Source organism: Coccidioides posadasii, chromosome 2, assembly GCF_018416015.2.
Source record: "Coccidioides posadasii str. Silveira chromosome 2, complete sequence".
Taxonomy (NCBI): Eukaryota; Fungi; Ascomycota; class Eurotiomycetes; order Onygenales; family Onygenaceae; genus Coccidioides; species Coccidioides posadasii.
Window position 1 is genome coordinate 1102061 of NC_089408.1, and position 18443 is coordinate 1120503.

Consider the following 18443-nt stretch of genomic DNA (forward strand, 5'->3'; position numbering starts at 1 on the left):
CCTATCATTGTAAACACAAGCCAAAAAACTTCGAGCCTTTTCCCTTGCCGCTTGTCATGAATATGAGTCAGGACTTAGCCATAGCTGAAGACATTGAGCAAGCTGCACCTTCTGTCAATCAAGAAGATCGTCCTTTGTCTCACTGAATAGCTTTCTTTGGGATTCAAGGATGGGTATGATCTTGGGAGTCGAGAGTTTTCTAATTCTTTGCACCATGTTTGCGTGTCATAATGTTCAAAAGTGAAGAGCTTGAACAACGCCGGTTACAGCAGGTTAGAATGAGGATAAACTGGTTAAAGTTGGTTAATGGAGTTGGTGGGTGGGGGATGGTTAAATGGGGTTCGACGGAGCAACGCCTCTTACTTGCATTAACGTCTTTCACGGTGAACTCGGACACTTTTGCACGTGATATAAAACCTTCTTAAGATGGCTTGCTTGGCTTCGCCAAACAGGCTACTAGTCCCAGGCACCACATAGAGGTGCAAGCCATGCCTAGGTGTTGTACACAGGCTCTGTACAACTGGAGTAAATGAAATCATACATACCTAGCCTGCCCTGGAGAAAGAACTTGAAAGCAGAAACAAAAAAAATCATACATACCAGAAGTTATTCAATAAGGATTGCAAAAGATGGTGTTGAACCATCTGTAATCAAGGCCCTAGGACACCCACCAGACTGTTGAGAGCCATCCTCTTCATCTGAGTCAACAATCTCTATCACCTCCACTGCATCCTCTCCATCTTGTATGGAGCAGCAGCTGGCATGATCACACCATTTGCAGTTACCACATGCTCTGCTAAAGTGGCCTGGTAACCAGCAGCACTCTGGGAACAGACAAAGACCTGGACCACCACGGCAAGCAATACAGGCCTGCACCTTCGGCCGCCCATGAGATTGGATGAGGATGGCATTTATGTATGAAGGCTGGTGACTCAAAACCTGATATTCATTCATACTGCCGCGTACAAAAGGAACATCCTGCCCTGGAAGGGCCAGAACCGCTCTAGCCTGTGGACTATGAGCAAAGGGACTCAATTGCTGACCAGCAACAAAGAGGATTCGATGGGCCACATTATTGTTCAGCCTGAAGTACCAATCTCTCTCAGGGTTGAGGTCTTGTCCAGTTTCGCTATCCAACCGAAGGCCGTCCGAAACGTCATATGCCATGTTGTCGCGGCTGCTGGACTTTTTGGGTGCTAACAAATCTCCCCAGTGGTATGCACGGAACGTGCCGCGGAAGCCTTCTTGAAAAGATATTTCATCTCAGTGATGAATGGAGATAAATAGGCGCTTTTTATTGCTCATACCTGTAGCACATTCAAAGCCATTAGATTGACATTTGTACTCTAGTCGGAAGGTTATTTCTTACTGTAAAGGTCTGGGGATGGAAAATCAGTATAAGCAAGGCCAGTAGAAAATCGGAATCTCGTTTGTCAAGAGCTGGACACTGAGCATAGTCTCTTAAACTGTCAGAACAGTATGAGAGTAGTTATATGAGTAGAAGGTACCATTCTCAAGGCAAAACCTTGCTCCGCTCCTTGCCAATCCAGATGGGCGGCTAGGCACACCGTGATCCATGCAGGCACCTTCCAACATATGCGGCATCAGATATTGTGTACTGCATGGCTAAATTTGATTGGCATGCTGGTGCTGGGATCCGAACACAAGATTTTAGACTGATCTTGCTCATGCAATGCATTTCTGCTGGACTGTAGGCTCTAGCAGCTAACCAATGAAGGTAGGGATTTCTTGCCTGCAAACAGCCCAGCAGCAATGCAAAATTCAACAGCAGAAGCAGGGCACGCTGTACTAGCTGCTTCTCCTAACTATTGGTAAATTAGTGGGTTCCCTAACTTGCAGTCTGTTGCAAGCCTCACAAGTTTCTCCAGAGTGCAACTCATCTCTGGGGACGCCGAAGCAGTGGGGCTAGCAGCTGATGCACGCCCGTGGCGAGGTGATGTGATTTTACGCAACTAGCGCGATCCGAGGGGATGATTTGGGTTGCCCAATGCTTGCATTACCTGCACGAGCGTTCACAGGGAACTTTCCGTCTCCATGGAGAAAGGAGAGTTAGCCTCGCATCTTACTCCCTGTATTAATGGACGAAACCTGGGGACGCTCTTTGCAGGCAGCTGCGGAGCCTTAGCCGCCTGGTATATGTTCATCTTGCGGGCGGGCTGAGAAACTAGATCGTTGGAGCAAATCAAGTCATCTTTAACATCATCCACATACTCTTGACGCGGGTTTCTGCCTATGACAACCAATTACGCGTCCGTTCACAAAAGACTTGATGGTGAGTCTTAAATTTGGGGCGTGGAAAACTAAGGCATTCCAGCCACTGTTTCTCCTCCGACTGACGGGTGGTGTCGTCGCCTGGTTGTTGCCCACAACAAAAATAAGGCATATGGCAGTGTGCTACTCAGCTCACTTCAAGTGCTGGCTAAGGCTCGGGCCAGACTCAGAGCAGTGGCCAGTCGCGGGGACCTGGCTTCGCATCTCAGCTGTTGACACGGAGACAATTCGCATTTACCTGCCTGCTGCTGTTTTGGCAACTGTTGCGGTTTGGCGGATTGGACGCTATAGGCTGCCGTAGTGAAGTCAAATTTCGCCGATCGACAAACGAGCCTCTCGAAAATCTTCGAAGCTTGACGGTAAGAGTTTGGTTACGCCAGGCTCCATAGGGTAACCCTCCCATTGAACTAATCCAGGTTCTCCTGCAATTAGTCTTGCGAGAGCTTAGATATCTCTATTAATTCAATACCTCTGCAAATTCTGGGAGGATTGATCCCAGTTCGCGCGAATGGCGGGCAAAAGAAAAGCTCGCGACGAGGAGTTTATTTTCACCTTATCCGATGAAGAGACGCCCTACATTAATGGCAGGGACTTCGACGAAGAAGACGATGATGTGGCCCCGAGTATAAATAAATCGAAAAACACCAAAACACTCAAGTCTAGGGTGGAACCATCGTCGAAGAAACGAAGGAACGAAGAATCTACCACTGGTCACCAGAATAAGAAATTGAAGAAGCAAGAACAAGGGCAACGGAAGGGATTGAAAGGGAAAAAGGCTGTTGCCAATGGGCGGGATGCAGAGGATGACAGCAATGGAAGTGGAGAGGATGAAGAAGAAGAAGAAGACGAAGAAGGGGAAGAAGGCCTCTTGGATCCCGACTTTGAATTCGATATCGGCGGGGCCACGAATATTGGACTTGTCGAAGAATTCGATGGCTGGGGCGCAGAGGACCGAGATAAGCAGGGAAGTATGGGCGAGGCTAAGAAAGGAGTTGATCTAGATGAGATTTTGTACAGAAGAAGGCAGAAGAAGCTGGAGAGCCAGGAGAAGAAGACAAGGGAAGCTGCAAAGTCAAATATGGATGATTCCTTTGAGGGACTAAGTGATGATGATGGTCACAACGAGGATGAAAATGAAGATAACGAGATGCCGAACTTTGACGACGACGAGCTTCTGGCGCCAGATGCTTTTGGGATGGGTGCTGAAGGCGAATCGGATGAACAGGGCGAAGCGAATGCAGACAAAGGATCAGACGACGAGTCGATGCCCGATGGTAATGGAGCCGATGAAGAAGACGCCTCTGATTCAGACTCTGTAGCGTCACCGGTTGCCCACCCGGACGACCTTCGGTCCGATGAAAGTTCAGATAGCGAGGAGGAAGACCCTGAAGAGGTTGCGAAAAGAAATGCTTTCTTCGCGCCGGAGGAAAATCCAACCAAATCCGAAGAAACATCCTCGAATTCTACATTTCAGAATTTTAATCTATCTCGACCGATCCTTCGTGGCCTGGCTGCCGTTGGGTTTTCTGCTCCCACTCCGATCCAGCGAAAAGCGATTCCCATTGGCCTACTTGGTAAAGATCTTGTCGGCGGTGCAGTGACCGGTTCCGGAAAGACTGCTGCTTTTATAATTCCTATCCTGGAACGGCTGCTCTACCGGCCTCGGAAAGTTCCAACCAGCCGAGTTGCTATTCTGATGCCTACTAGAGAACTCGCTGTGCAGTGCTACAACGTCGCAACAAAGCTGGCCACTTACACCGATATCACATTCTGTCAGCTTGTAGGTGGTTTCAGTTTACGAGAGCAAGAAAACGTTCTGAAGCAGCGGCCCGACGTCATCATTGCGACTCCCGGTCGATTTATTGATCACATGAGAAATTCTGCGAGTTTTACTGTTGATACCCTCGAAATTTTGGTTCTCGACGAAGCAGATCGTATGCTTGAAGATGGGTTTGCCGATGAATTGAACGAGATCCTGAACACCATCCCAAAGTCCCGGCAAACAATGTTGTTTTCTGCAACGATGACGGATTCAGTTGACAAGTTGATTCGTGTTGGCCTCAACCGACCGGTAAGGTTAATGGTTGATTCGAAGAAGCACACCGTAGGCACTCTCGTCCAGGAATTTGTGAGGCTACGACCAGGAAGGGAGGGCAAGAGAATGGGATACCTTGTGCTACTTTGCAACACCATCTACACCAACCGTGTTATCGTATTTTTCCGTCAGAAAAAAGAAGCTCATCGGGCTCGAATCATATTTGGCCTTTTAGGGCTGAAAGCGGCTGAATTACATGGAAGTATGAGTCAAGAACAGGTAGGTCGATTTTATTCCAAACAACTTTTTCTTTTTTTTTCAAACACTGCTAGACTTCTATGCGCTAACATCGTGTTCTAGCGAATTAACGCGGTAGAAGCTTTTCGGGACGGTAAAGTACCGTTTCTTTTAGCTACGGACCTTGCCTCCAGAGGTCTGGATATCAAAGGCGTCGAATCTGTGATCAACTATGAAGCACCTCAGTCCCATGAAATCTACCTTCATAGAGTTGGCCGTACTGCCCGTGCCGGGCGCAGTGGCCGGGCGTGCACGATCGCAGCAGAGCCGGACCGCAAAGTTGTCAAGGCCGCTGCCAAGGCTGGACGCGCGCAAGGCGCAAAAATAGTGAGCCGCGTGGTAGACCCTGCCGTTGCCGACGAATGGGCAAGCAAAGTGGAGGAGATGCAAGCCGAAATCGAAGATATCCTGAAGGAAGAGAAAGAGGAGAAGCAGCTTGCGCAGGCAGAAATGCAGGTCAAGCGGGGGCAGAATCTGATCAAGCACGAGAGCGAAATCATGGCGCGTCCAAAACGGACATGGTTCGAGACAGAGCGCGAGAAGAGAGAAGCCAAAAAGCGGGCTCTGAGCGAACTCAACGGTCCGGATTCGGTTATCAAGAAAGAAAAGCGAAAGCTAAGCGGCAAGGAGAAGAAGAAACTCGACGACAATCGGTTACGAGAAGAGGGGAAGATCTGGAAAAAGGGCAAAAAGGAGCGAGAGAGCAAGGGTGACATGGGGAGTCAGGGGAAAGGAAAAGCAAAGAAGGACAAGTTTAAAGCTAAAAAAGCAGCTAGATAAGAGGACAGAGATGCAGCCAACAGTCTCTGCATCCCGTTCTGCAGTGTCACTATGCTGTGACCCTTATTGCTTCCTGTGAGTTGAGGGAATTGCGTGTTGCATATGTACGTACATACATACGGCACATAGTTGCTGCTGGTCACACCAGCCCCGGTGTGAGCTGTGAGCCGTGCTGTGAGCAATGTGTATTTGTGATATCCTGGGAGTGCCATTGGCATTGTCCCCTTTGCACACTATATATTTTCTCACCAATCCACGCCAGACAGTCCTGGAATCTCACCACTTTGCCATTCGCCACCGATGTCGGCCTAACTTTACCCGGAAAATCTATTCTCCCTAAGTTTGGGCGGAACTCTAAAAAACTGGACCTGAAGCTTGCCACAGCTGAGTCACAGGGTGCGCAGACGCAGCAAAACAGCCCTCTTCTCCGAGAATTTCACGACTTTGTTCTCCAATTCAAAATTCCCATTAATTATCAAGGATTGTTGTTGCTGTCTTATTCCGCCAGGTTGCTGGCAGCAGTTGGGTGTATCCTCCCTCCCATCCCATTGTTGCTCCTCCGTCTTCTGCCACTATTGGCTCAGCTCCCCCATCCCCCCGACTCCCGAGACTTTGCGAGCTAAATAACTAGCTGATTCCTTGCTACGAGATAACTCCAGCCGATAAGGATCCCTGCAAGCCATAACAATACAACTTTGGCTCCAACCGCAAGTTTTGCTTCCAACACTTTGAATTTCAACCAAGATGCCTATGTATGTAATGTAGTCATTCCTTGGAGAATCTATTAGACAAAGGATTTATTGGACAAAAGTTAACGTCCCGGGATTATGCAGGCTCAAAGACCCCTCCAAGAAGTACAAAAAGTTCAAGCCCATCCAGCTTCCAAACCGCACATGGCCAAACAAGACACTTGATAAACCACCAAGATGGCTGGCCACCGATCTCAGAGACGGAAACCAGAGCTTGGTAGATCCAATGGTATGTCTTCTGCCTCTGAGAACCGCATTCAATTGCTCCTGCGTAGCCGTAAAATGTCTTTTTCTTTTTTTTTTTTTTTTTTTTTTTTTCCCCTATGACTCACGCTCCTTGCTTCTAGGACGGCGACCAAAAACACAAATACTTCAAAATGCTCGTCGACATTGGATACAAAGAGATTGAGATCTCCTTTCCGTCGGCGTCCGAAACCGATTTTGACTTCACTCGACGTCTGATTGAAACTCCTAACGAGGTTCCGGATGACGTCTGGCTCCAAGTTCTCTGCCCCTGTCGCGAGGACTTCATCCGCCGGACCGTGGACTCTCTGAAGGGAGCTAAAAAGGCGATTCTCCATCTATATCTTGCCACAAGCGAATGCTTCCGGAGGATAGTGTTTGGCATGACCAAGCAACAGAGTGTGGAGCTAGCTGTCAAATGCACAAAATACGCACGCTCGATAACGAAAGACGACCCGTCAACGGCAGGAACGGAATGGCGGTTCGAGTTCTCCCCTGAAACGTTCTCCGACACTGATCCAGAGTTCGTGATCGAGATTTGCGAAGCTGTTAAGGCTGCCTGGGAGCCGACAGTGGAAGAACAAATCATTTTCAACCTTCCTGCCACCGTCGAAATGTCAACTCCAAATGTCTACGCAGACCAGATTGAGTATTTCTGCACACATATCTCTGAAAGAGAGAAAGTTTGCGTTTCTCTGCATCCTCATAATGACCGCGGCTGTGCCGTCGCAGCTGCGGAACTGGCCCAGATGGCTGGCGCTGATCGAGTTGAGGGCACTCTTTTCGGTAACGGCGAAAGAACAGGCAACGTGGACTTGGTTACTCTTGCTCTAAATCTTTACACACAGGGTATCCACCCGAATGTTGATTTCTCCGATATCAACTCAGTCATCAAAGTGGTAGAGGAAAGTAATAAGATCCCAGTGAACGAGAGATGGCCTTACGGTGGTCAGCTTGTGGTTTGCGCCTTCAGCGGCAGCCACCAAGATGCTATCAAGAAAGGCTTCAAGGAGAGAGAGGCAGGCAAGCCAGATGATCCCTGGCAGATGCCCTACCTCCCTCTCGACCCAGAGGATATTGGACGAAACTACGAAGCCATCATCCGCGTCAACTCTCAAAGTGGCAAGGGCGGTGTTGCATGGATCATCCTGCGCATGCTCGAACTGGATTTGCCCAGAGGATTGCAAATCGCATTTAGCAAAGTTGTCCAGAAGGATGCGGATAGACTGGGCCGTGAGCTTAAGCCAACTGAAATCGTTGCTCTCTTCGAAGAAGCCTACCATCTCAAGAAGAATCCCCGCTTCTCACTGATTGATTACAATATTACGACGGATCGATCCCAGACCCCTACCCCTCCCGAGCCAGGAAAGGCCGTCAGCACCGAACATCTCAAGAGAAAATTTACAGGTATTGTTGAAATTGACGGTACCCAGCACGGGATCGTTGGTGTTGGTAACGGTGCTATCTCATCCCTGACAAACGCCCTTAAATCTCTGGGCATTGACCTTGATGTTGTGGAATACAAGGAACATGCTATGGGAAGCGATCGTGACACCAAAGCTGCCACTTTCATTGAGTGTGTCGCAGCTGGATCCAACCAGAAGGTTTGGGGTGTTGGTATTCATCACGATGTCGTACGGGCCAGTTTGACCGCACTCCTAAGTGCTGCTAGTTCAGTAAGTTCTACACAAAAGTTAACCTTAAATGCATAGCCATTCCCCAAATACTAATACTTCGTGTCACTTGTAGTTTCTTTCATCCCGTGCACCAACTCCTTTCCATCCAGTCAGAAAATCTCTTACTCAGGCTGAAATTCAGGCATTGGAGCAGCTTAATGGTACAATTCCGAACACCCTCACTGGGGTAGTCAACACAGCCAAGCAGCAAAAGGTGGACATAGATGCCCTGGAAGCAGCGGCAAATAAGATCTGAGGCGACAAAATTTTTTTTTGGATGACATGCCTGAGCAGCAAGGTGTGCCACAAAGTACTTTTGACTGTGCAACCTAAGTTGGAGTCTTGTGTTTGATCTTGCGCCCGGCTGTATGAAGCACTGTGGTATCTGTGCCACAAAAGGTATTAATTGATGCCAAACAACCAGTGAACCAAAAAGCTACCTTATCTACATCGAAAGGAGCTTTTTGTGGGAATTAACTATGCGCCTTATGGTCAGTTTTAGCCTCAAACCTCAGACACTCCAGTGTCATGTCAAAAAGTCTACACCTCTCCTTCTACACCAGAATTAAATCGTTTTGCACCTTATATATCTCAACAGAACCATACAGAGTACAGTAATATGTTTTTGTAATTGGCCTCAATGGATAAATAATTACATCAAATGTATGACTATAAATTTTTTTTATATTTATATTCAAACGAGGCTCAAAAAGAAGTTAAGCTACAGAGTAATTTTCTCAAAATTTTACTGTGGCTGCTTTGATATTTGTCTCTACTGCGTCACCATAAAATTGTTCTCCAAAATTGGAAAATAAAAACAATATAACTCAAATAACTCTGTGTCCATTGGGGCCTGTTTAATGATATATAATTTTGCTAAGATATCTAGAGCTTGAAGACCTTTTTAATTTTGGTGGAAACATGTAGCAGGGTGTACTTTTGACCTAGTAGCTTACTTCTCCATGGATACACAAAAAGGATGTCTATAACATTGCACTATAATTATAAAAAAAAACCATTAACTAGTTATATCATAAATGCACGTGGCTGTTTGGGGGATATCCGGCGTCACCAAATCAAGGAAATGTGATTCATGCCAACGCCAAGATGCTGCTGATCCATGAGAAAATTTGAACCTTTCCCGAAGCTGACAGAACCCAAGCAAGCCATATTCCAGGACCTCACAAATTAAAAAAAAAAGGGGGGAAAGAAGAGAAAAGACAAAGCCGAGCAATCCTCATGTGTCTATTGATATCCCGCATCATTCCTTGTATGGTAAAGGATCGCCTCCTGTGGCCAATCCTGCTCGTGCTCATCACCGTAGCCGCCATACGGATTCTGGCCTTGAGTCTGAGCTTGCTGGGGAGGGGGTTGGTTGTAGGAGCCTCCAATCATGCTGTATCTTAGTTGTTGACTGGGTAAAGAATCTTTTCCAAGTGACACTACGGGAGTCCGGATCTGGGGGACGGTCTGTGGAGCTGGAGAGGAGCGAGAACTAGATCGATGAGACGGAGGAGTATCCTGTCGTGAGAGAGGTTTCATGGGGACTAGACCTATGGGACCAGATGGGTTACATTCGCCCTGGAGAGGGTGATTCTCAGGAGCAAAGTTTGAGCCTTCAGAGCCGAAAGCGCTGGCATTGAAGGGAGCGGATCTGTTTTCAGCGGCCATAGGAGACTCTACCAAGAAATCGTGTCGTTCATCCTGGTTTTGGTCATAGAAATTGCCAGAAGAGCTGCGATTATCGTGCTTAAAAGACTGATGGTACTGCTCAGTGTCATCTGCATTTCTAAATGTTGGATCTCCGAGGGCATGGTGATCCGATGTAATACCTTCAGGGGTACGGGGATAATGCTCAACAGGTTCATCTGTATATCCCTTGCCGCGCCTCGACGGAGCCTGCGGCTGAGGTCCTCCATGTTCCTCTGCTTCCAGGAGCGTAGAAGGTAGGCGACTACTTCCTTCAATAATACTTCCGGTTTTTGACGCCCTTGCATGGGCCTCTGCGACATGGGTCATCACTCCATCCGCATCCCTGATGCTAAATTGTGCAATCGTCCGGATCTTCCGAGTAACCCACAATCCAAGAATCTTGCCGCGTTGCTTCTCACCCAGTCGTGAACGAGGGAAGTCACCACGAGGAACGAAGGCGACAATGTCAGTGACGACCTGATGCTCAGTAAGAACTGCATTCACAATCACAGGTACAATGGATGCAAGATAGGCTTTTCGGGTAACTTCAACAAGAGCAACAACTAGCCCACCAGCTTGGAATACGGCGCTGTTTGTCAGACGTCAGCAAAAGAGATTAGAAAATTGAGCAATGGATGGATTCACTGACCTTCCTCCCCTAACTATATTTCGATGCGACTTCTCAATTGTGTTCTCAATGTCCATAGGGAAATGGTTGAGACCATTGACTTCAAAGGTTTCACCGATGCTACCCAAGACAAACAGAACCTGCATTTCGACTGGTTGCCCACCAGGTCCAATCGGCCTCGTCACTGTATGTAAGAAACCTAAATCACCAGTACGAACATATATGGCACCTGGATCGCCATCCACAGTTCGTCCACTGAACCTCTCTAGGTCGAATTCCTGCTTAGAGCCATAGAAGGACCTGGCACAGGCATCGGATTGAACCCATATTTCGCCATACTCGCCAACATGAGAAAGGCAGCAAGTCTCTGGATTTACAATGGCTATTTGCGTGCTCACAGGAACCATCCCTGAGTCTTGAACTAAAAGCGTATGTCCAGGAGTATCCGGATCCACTGGATAAACGTAGCCCTGTCTAAGGTATTTTGTATCAAGCCACAGTTCGATCGGTTCAATGCACATGTATGATCGGGAGGCAATCATAGGATTCAGGACATGAGAGTAAATAGTATTGATAGCGGTACGATCGAGTCCAGCGGCAGCGAAATGTAAGCGCACTTTTTGGTCTAACAGAATAATTAGCTTGTCAAATTTCCCGACGTGATCAATACCTCAAAACATACAAACGTCGATTCTAGGTCGTCCTTCCGCGGAAATCATGAGATTTTTCAATTCATGCAATTGAAAGCCCTTGGCAGCCATGCTCCCCATTGCGTAGTCCAACATTTGGCTAGTTGCGTAAGTATCCTTGATTTTATATCTCGCTAGGGTCAGGAACAAAGAAATTGGGTTCGCAGCAAAATCAATGGGCGAAACAAGGTAAGTGGGTGCGCCTGGAAATATGTAAGCTTAATCCAGGACACTTTGAAAACCACAGGCCAAAAAAATACCGACGTAGGGCCCCATCAAGCAGGTGTGTAGAAACCCAAGGCCTACAGCACTGCGCACACTTCCCAAAACTGGCCGTGAACTAGACATTTGGCAGGTTTCCTTTTGGACCTTGCACATTCCCATGATTGTATCATGCCCGATCTCGACAGACAGTCTTCGTTGATCCGGAGTCCAGTACGTCCAAATCACTGCTGGCTGCTTAGAATTCAACCATTGGGGATTCATAGTAAATCCTAGATGGCGGCAACCGTGCGATTGCTTTGGGGGCTTCGACGTATTGTATACACTTGGAACGCTCGTGCGGACAACATGAGCAGACTGCTTGATATGCTGAGATACGATTTTCTGTTTCAGTAAGTCATTGACTTCGCCGTTGACAAGTATGGCTTTTACACGGAAATCGACAATGACATGGAGTAAAGCCGGCGCATCTTCGGATAGTCGGTTCTGGTCAACTGGGGAAATGGGAATGGCTACCAAGCCCAGGCAGAAGCAAGCATGTACGGCGAATACGTACTCTTCCGAGTGCGTATACATGAGAATAACATGGTCGCCGGGGCGGAGTTTCACTTTATTTTTCAAATACGCAGCCACAGCTGCAACTTTAGAATCGAATTTCTTCCATGTGATACCCTTGCCTTCTCTGCCACGACCGTCGATAGAGCAATAACAAAGTTCCTCGCCCTGGCGAGAAACACGCCACTGAAGTAAATCAACGATACTGTTAAAATTATTCAATGGCGTAGAGGTGCGATCATCCATAATAACGTCCCGCAAATCAACTCCTGAATATTGCTTTTCCTGCATGGCGAGGGCATCCTGCCTAGCAGCTGAAGATGGAACAGACCAAATTCCTCCAACGGGATCCACGCCAATTGGAAGATTCAGAACCGACCGCTCAACGCTGAATTTAACGTGCTCGCATGGCAGCGACCCATTATCAAATTCTTTTCGACATAGCATGTTGCCAATCTCTTGGCGCCCATTTTTAAGAACTCTAGGCAAGGTATTCGGGGCAGTGATCATGACACAATAAACGCGAAGATGATGTTCTTGGTATAGCACTCCCATGCATTTCTCAGCCAAGGAGTCCAAAAGAGGAACGTCCAGCTGTCGTGGGGATTGCCCTGAAGCTACTGGTGCTGTTGAGGCAGTGTACGACTCCAAGACAACGACTGGCAGGTGCTCCTCGTTGACGAAGACGTCAAAGGCAGAGCAGTCGTGAATTTTGGGCACGTTCTTCATAATACTGAGAATCAGATGTTGCACGAAGAAATATCGGTGCTCTGCAACTTCTACGCCATGCTCAACCCATTCAACTTTTTGGCGCAAGCGATCTTCGTAGAGACCAAGCACGAATATTTGACCCTCAATAACACAGCCAAGAAGCCCTGTTCGCAAGAATTCAGGCTCCACGATTACAGGCGTGGGACCCCCTCCCTGAAATCGGTAGGGACGGGCATGGAAGATGGACTCCGTTTGTTTGGGAAGGGCCCAGAATCCTCCTGACAATGAAGGTGAATCAACCCATATCTCACCAACCACATTAGGCGTGCACAGCAACCCAGTCTCTGGATCAACGATCGCTAACGTTGCATCTGGAATGGGATACCCAAATGCACCAACCCTGACAGCATTTGGTGTTGTGTCAGCCAGCCTTCTTGCCTCCTCACCAATTGCTAATATCACAATTTCGTTGTTTTTCAAGGCTTCTTTGTCAAGTAGTACCTCACCAAGGTCGTTCCGGGGGCCTTCTTTTCGTATCGGCGCCGCAGAACCACCAATCAAGCTGCTCCCGAACGTCGCCTTTGGCTCTCCGCCCTTCTCTTCTTCTTTTTTCTCACCTTCGGACTTGTCTTTCTGCTTTTCCGGTGGCAGTACTTCATGTTTCAAAGGGCACCCCATACGCTCCTCGCCTCCAAGCCAGTCACGTAAACTGATAACCATGCCACCGTGCTCTGGAAGGCACAGCATGGGCGTAACTAGTTCGCGAGCCCGCGGATTCCGCAAGGGCCTTAACCATCTGTCCGCGAGGATTTCATGGAATTCGCAGTCGACAGTTAAAGTATCTATAAGACACAACTTCAAGCTTGAGAAGTTTGGCTCTGAATTCTTCTTGAAATTTCTTGTCGCCATCGGATCTTGCTGGTAATTGTACACGGCCCTCTTAAGGCCCGGGTAATCTGCTGCCAGCAGAGCAGCTCTGTACTTGGTGATCAAACTAGCATAAAGGCCGGGAGTTTCAACCGCTAGGGACTCTAGCCAAACAGTAGTATTGCCAGCATAGACCGTAAAGAGAACACCAAGGATCATGCCAATGCCTTGTCTAGGATCGAGATAACTCATCAGGATTTCGCCGTGAGGTCTTGGCACGGGTTTCCCGCTATTATTGGAATCGGTGGGAATCGTAGATACTATCGCAGACATGCAGCACATTTGATGCATGATGGTGCGGTGGCTCATCACCACTCCCCGCAAATCGCCAGTGGGAGCCCTCGCAAACTCGATGTATGCCAAATCCGGGACGGCTAGGGGGGGCATCTCATCCTTTCGCTTAGGGTGATAGCTACCAAACTCGTTTGTCTTCCACCATTCAACCCCTCTTGGCCACGTTAATTTTTGGGTTGCGATATCGCGCTGGAACGCTTTTAAATTATTCTCCGTTGTCAGGGCAAGATGGGCTTGAGTCGATGTGAGGATGACATTGAGACTAGCATAATCGTCGAGGTTGTTAATGGGAACGGCGACTACTCCAGCGATGAAACACCCAAGCAATGCCACCGCAAATTCGATAACTTCGGTATCGCGATAAACTAGGGCAACGCGATCACCACGGTATAGACTGCTCTTGTCACGGATCACTTGAGCAACCTTCTCCGCACGGCTGGCAAGCTTTTCCCAAGTTATCGATGCCGTCTCCTTACCCCGCTGGTCGAGTACCCAGTAGGCTGGCTGCTTCGGGTGGGAGCGTGCGCGGTAACGTAGCACTGCAGGCAAATTTTCAAATTTAGACATTGGAGACTTGGCATCATGAAGGTCACAAACGTCGAAGGGAATATCCCGTGGTTCCAATGGTAAAAGATGGTCGACCACTACCCCTGCAGCCAGGCCCGTTGTGGGCATTGGGGGCGGCGCCATATTGGCCGTGGGTGAGAACGCTTCGGCTTGGGAATACCGGAATCCACCACCGTAACTCTGTCTCCGCTCATCATGCTGCTCACCTGCAAAGTCTGAAAAGTACGCTTCCTGGGAGTCTAGCATCGTGGAATTTCTTGTGAGACTATCATATTCCGGTTGCTCGTTCGGATTGAATGCATAATTTTGGCTTATTACCGTTGGCGACCGAGAATGACCGTAATCCGCGACGGAAGGATTGGCCATTGGAGCTTGCATTGAATCATACGAAGTCCTCGATGGCTGCTGAGTCGAATTGAGTGAGAAACCCAGTTCATTTTCATGGATTCTCGATAACGGGTTCGCACGCGGATCGGTATAGCCATTATCTGCTGGAGAGAGGAGGTTTGCAGGAAGATAGTCAGATTGCCGCCGGTTATCTGCATACACTGACCTGCGGTTGACCTGTCCGCCTGTTATCGTGGTAGGAGCATCGTGCGAGGGCCGTCGCATAAATCGAAGCTCTTGATCTCCCTGGGCTCCATCCGCAGAAAGATACTGCGAAAGGAGGAGTGTCCGACGCTTCTGATATCTTAATAGCAGTTAATAAATCTAAGTTCCCCACGCGATTCCGCTCGAGTCTGCTCGGCTCGAATGCAAAATCTGACCGCGCGCGAGTATAGGCAGATGTTGACAAGTCCGGCTGCTTACCCTTTCTCTGTGATATCACCGTCCTAGAATAGCATCCCGTCAGCGCTTCTATTCATTTCAGAAAAGCAGTCTCTGTCAAATACAAGTCAAAGGTTGCACACACCTCCAGTTCCTGATCAAGTTCCCGCAAGGCGGCCTGGAGCTCGGGATTCTCTTCAGCCATGTTAAACGCCAATCAGTATCGTCGTTTAGCGGTTGCGCCACATGTCAGTTCGTACTTGAAATGAACTCCAGGAGATTAAAAGCGTCTTCAGTCCTCAGCCAAATCCAAGGATCATGGGTGCATTTTCGGGATCATGACGATGAGGCCGGTGATCAGCTGCGTCCTTCAATGTCGTTAGCCAATCGGTGGGGAACTTAGCGTGGGCAGAGACGGACAAACTATTTCGCGCTGATCAGCTCATCCATTGTCAGCTGCGCGGGGACGGCGATGGGGAACGTCAGGCTTCTCGAGATCCCCGAAAATGTGCGGAGTAATTTGTTCGGCATCGCTGCTCGATTCTAGAATGGTCTTACGCTGATTAGATTAACCTGAGACATGGTGTTCATTGAAGTTCACAGCATCCAGGGTACCGCCGCTCAGGGCGTCAAAGCAATCGCTCCCCCAAAAGAACCCCCAAGCTCGACACGAGGTGTGGTGATGAAAGAAAAAGGATGCAAGCTCCTTTCGCTCTTGGCCTTCTCTTGGCCGATTTTCTCCTTGAAACACCGATCGTTACCTTAATCTAGTACGGAGTAGATAGACATCCGAAAGATCTCGATTCTACGGAGTACAGAGCACAGTATGTAGCTGCATACGATACCTGGAAATCAGAGGACAGAGCACGAACGCTATGTCTGTGGATCCGGGACCGCATGTGGCTGGCTGTACTGTATTCATTGGTTAGGAATGCAACGGAGAGGAGATAGCGAAGCCATGACAGGGTTATTCTCGACCGCAGCCCGATCCCAAATGCAATTTATATAGCTCGCTGATCTGCGCTCGACCAGCGAGCTACATAAATCTGCTACGGGCCCCTTTCAAAACGTGGGTGAAAGTGGGAACCGACAATAAAAGTTCGAACCCGGCGGGTGACACCGGATTGCCCCCCTTTTAGAGCGTGATGCTATTATTAACTACTTTCCTTTTATCCGTCCAAGCACTGGGCACGATCGCCTGCTCTGACTGCTATGGGGTCCCAAACCGGAGTCAGCACGCAAGGTTGGTCCGACGCATGCAGCCAGGGGCTCTCAACGCGACTACCAGACCACGCGGGCCTTTAGAATGGGGTCAAATTAACTTCCTACAAACAACTGATACCCACGGCTGGCTTGCCGGCCATCTTAAGGAGAGAAACTACGGGGCTGATTGGGGCGACTTTGGATCCTTCGTGAAGCATATGCGCCAGAAGGCTGACCGGCTAAATGTCGATTTGCTTGTTATCGATACTGGTAAGACCAAATCCTGCATTGAAAAGACATTTTCTGAACATAGGAACAGGAGATTTGCACGATGGCAATGGGCTCAGCGACACGACGACCCCTAACGGTGCAGTTAGTGACACCATTTTCTCTGAAATAGATTACGATTTGCTCGCGATTGGCAACCATGAGCTCTATGTTACCGAAATTGCGTATCATACGAATGCCAACATCACCTCGATATATGGCGAAAAATACCTGACCAGCAATGTCCAGCTTCTCAACCGTGACACCGGGGAATTTGAAGACTTCGGGAGTAAATATCGCTACTTTACCACGAAGCGTGGGCTCCGGATCATGGCTTTTGGCGTACTGTTCGACTTCAAGGGAAACTCGAATGCATCTCGGGTAACCAAGGCAGCGGATATGGTTGAACAGCCTTGGTTCAAAGAAGCGGTGAATTTTCCGAAACCAATCGACCTCTTTCTTGTAATTGGACATAATCCTATCCGCTTGAACGACACCTCTAGCACTTTCGGAACGGTGCACAAGGCTATCAGGGAAATGCGACCCGAAGTTCCTATTCAAGGATTTGGAGGCCATTCGCATATCCGGGATTTCGTCGTATATGATGAGATGTCCACTGCGCTTGAGTCTGGACGATATTGTGAAACCCTTGGATGGCTGTCAATGACGGGCATTGAATCTTCCACCTTCACCGGCAGTATGCGTCCAAGAGGTGTGCCAAATCCGTCCAGGAAAGCCATCAAGCTTCAGGACCAGCAGAAAGCCCCGGCTAGCAGCCACAGGGGACGATCACTAAGATACGCTCGTCGCTATCTTGACTGGAATCGACTGACGTTTGCATACCACGCGCAAAAATCACAAGATCGAACATTTGATACCCCCCACGGGCTTGCGGTGACTGGCGATATAACGGAATCCCTGAGTGCATTAAATTTGACGTATATTTTTGGATGTGCGCCAAAGACATACTGCCAATCCTGCAAGCCATTTGGCGAGGAAGGCAGCATTTACAAACTGCTCGAAACCGCTCTTGCAGCAACCGTCGTCAACGATTCTCGTGCCGAAGTTCCACGGTTGATACTTACCAACAGCGGGGCCATACGTTTTGACCTGGTTCAAGGGCCCTTTACTATCGGGGATTCATATATCGTCAGCCCCTTTAAAAACGCATTCGAGTTTATCCCGGACGTGCCATATTCAGTGGCGAGTAAAGTGCTTGGTGTGCTGAATCGTGGGCCATGGCAGAAGCGCGATGACTTTGCATCCCCAAATCAAATATTTACCGGTGGGGACGCCTGCGTCGACCCTCCGTACACAGCCATGCAAGAGAGAAGCGAGGTTCTCAAATCCCATGGTTTGACGCGTCGGGACTTACTAGCTCCGCCGAAGATTTATCCCGGGTACACGACAGTCGATGACTTTGGAACAGATGGTGACGATACACCGCACTCCAAGCTGCCGTACTTTTCAGCGGAAAATGATGTTCAGGCCAATGCGTCCTTCCCCACAGACGGCTCGACGCCGCAAACAGTGGATCTGGTGTTTACAGAATTTATCGGAGTCAAATATGTGCTACCGGCATTGGACGAATTGGGAGCCAAGTATACGGCTGACGACATCCAGCTCTATGTTCCCCGGACCTTCACTAGTAACAGTGTACTGCCGGCCTATGCGATGAAGGCATGGCAGGAGAACGTGCCCAATTGTCCAGTGGGGGAAGGAGTTCAGTAGTTAGATCAAACATGCTATCCTCACGTAGTTAGACTCTAGCAACAAGTGATATACTATGCTTGAATCTCAGAGGGATCCGCAACCTTCTCCCTAAGACCGCAAGTCCCCCCAAAAGCA

General features: G+C 48.7%; 4 protein-coding genes across 5 annotated transcripts; 3 read left to right on the plus strand and 1 right to left on the minus strand.

Annotated features, from left to right (window-relative positions):
• Positions 1–2720: 2720 nt before the first annotated feature.
• DRS1 (nucleolar DEAD-box protein required for synthesis of 60S ribosomal subunit) lies at positions 2721–5679 on the plus strand. Its single transcript, XM_003068821.2, has 2 exons — positions 2721–4606; positions 4688–5679. The coding sequence occupies exons 1-2, from the start codon at positions 2801–2803 to the stop codon at positions 5402–5404; spliced, it is 2523 nt and encodes an 840-aa protein (XP_003068867.2). The 5' UTR covers positions 2721–2800; the 3' UTR covers positions 5405–5679.
• A 201-nt stretch (positions 5680–5880) lies between these two features.
• D8B26_002872 (uncharacterized protein) lies at positions 5881–8673 on the plus strand. 2 transcript variants are annotated; one of them, XM_003068820.2, is made up of 4 exons: positions 5881–6156; positions 6238–6382; positions 6501–8072; positions 8146–8673. In XM_003068820.2, exons 1-4 carry the CDS (start codon positions 6149–6151, stop codon positions 8326–8328), a joined length of 1908 nt encoding a protein of 635 aa, XP_003068866.1. In that variant the 5' UTR covers positions 5881–6148; the 3' UTR covers positions 8329–8673. The 2 variants fall into 2 exon arrangements, with proteins under 2 accessions (XP_003068866.1, XP_065980055.1); XM_066123980.1 differs by lacking the exons at positions 5881–6156; positions 6238–6382 and having other exon boundaries at positions 6497–8072.
• A 377-nt stretch (positions 8674–9050) lies between these two features.
• On the minus strand, positions 9051–15429 carry D8B26_002873 (putative NRPS-like protein biosynthetic cluster). The gene is made up of 6 exons (XM_003068819.2): positions 15271–15429; positions 15168–15190; positions 11342–15048; positions 11075–11284; positions 10414–11017; positions 9051–10353 (listed from the first exon to the last, which is right to left on the minus strand). The coding sequence occupies exons 1-6, from the start codon at positions 15328–15330 to the stop codon at positions 9318–9320; spliced, it is 5640 nt and encodes a 1879-aa protein (XP_003068865.1). The 5' UTR covers positions 15331–15429; the 3' UTR covers positions 9051–9317.
• A 764-nt stretch (positions 15430–16193) lies between these two features.
• Positions 16194–18391, plus strand: D8B26_002874 (uncharacterized protein). The gene is made up of 2 exons (XM_003068818.2): positions 16194–16598; positions 16648–18391. Exons 1-2 carry the CDS (start codon positions 16271–16273, stop codon positions 18324–18326), a joined length of 2007 nt encoding a protein of 668 aa, XP_003068864.2. The 5' UTR covers positions 16194–16270; the 3' UTR covers positions 18327–18391.
• The last annotated feature ends 52 nt before the right edge of the window (positions 18392–18443 follow it).

What these genes read in the sequence shown, in the direction of transcription:
- DRS1 (XM_003068821.2), top strand. Translation starts at nt 2,801, where the DNA reads ATGGCGGGCAAAAGAAAAGCTCGCGACGAGGAGTTTATTTTCACCTTA. An exon ending in GAAGTATGAGTCAAGAACAG is followed by an intron (nt 4,607 to 4,687) that starts GTAGGTCGATTT and finishes ATCGTGTTCTAG; the next exon opens with CGAATTAACGCGGTAGAAGC.
- D8B26_002873 (XM_003068819.2), bottom strand. Translation starts at nt 15,330, where the DNA reads ATGGCTGAAGAGAATCCCGAGCTCCAGGCCGCCTTGCGGGAACTTGAT. An exon ending in CTTGATGGGGCCCTACGTCG is followed by an intron (nt 11,285 to 11,341) that starts GTATTTTTTTGG and finishes ACATATTTCCAG; the next exon opens with GCGCACCCACTTACCTTGTT. An exon ending in AATATAGTTAGGGGAGGAAG is followed by an intron (nt 10,354 to 10,413) that starts GTCAGTGAATCC and finishes TCTGACAAACAG; the next exon opens with CGCCGTATTCCAAGCTGGTG.
- D8B26_002872 (XM_003068820.2), top strand. An exon ending in AGAGCTTGGTAGATCCAATG is followed by an intron (nt 6,383 to 6,500) that starts GTATGTCTTCTG and finishes CCTTGCTTCTAG; the next exon opens with GACGGCGACCAAAAACACAA. An exon ending in TCCTAAGTGCTGCTAGTTCA is followed by an intron (nt 8,073 to 8,145) that starts GTAAGTTCTACA and finishes TGTCACTTGTAG; the next exon opens with TTTCTTTCATCCCGTGCACC.
- D8B26_002874 (XM_003068818.2), top strand. Translation starts at nt 16,271, where the DNA reads ATGCTATTATTAACTACTTTCCTTTTATCCGTCCAAGCACTGGGCACG. An exon ending in TTTGCTTGTTATCGATACTG is followed by an intron (nt 16,599 to 16,647) that starts GTAAGACCAAAT and finishes ACATAGGAACAG; the next exon opens with GAGATTTGCACGATGGCAAT.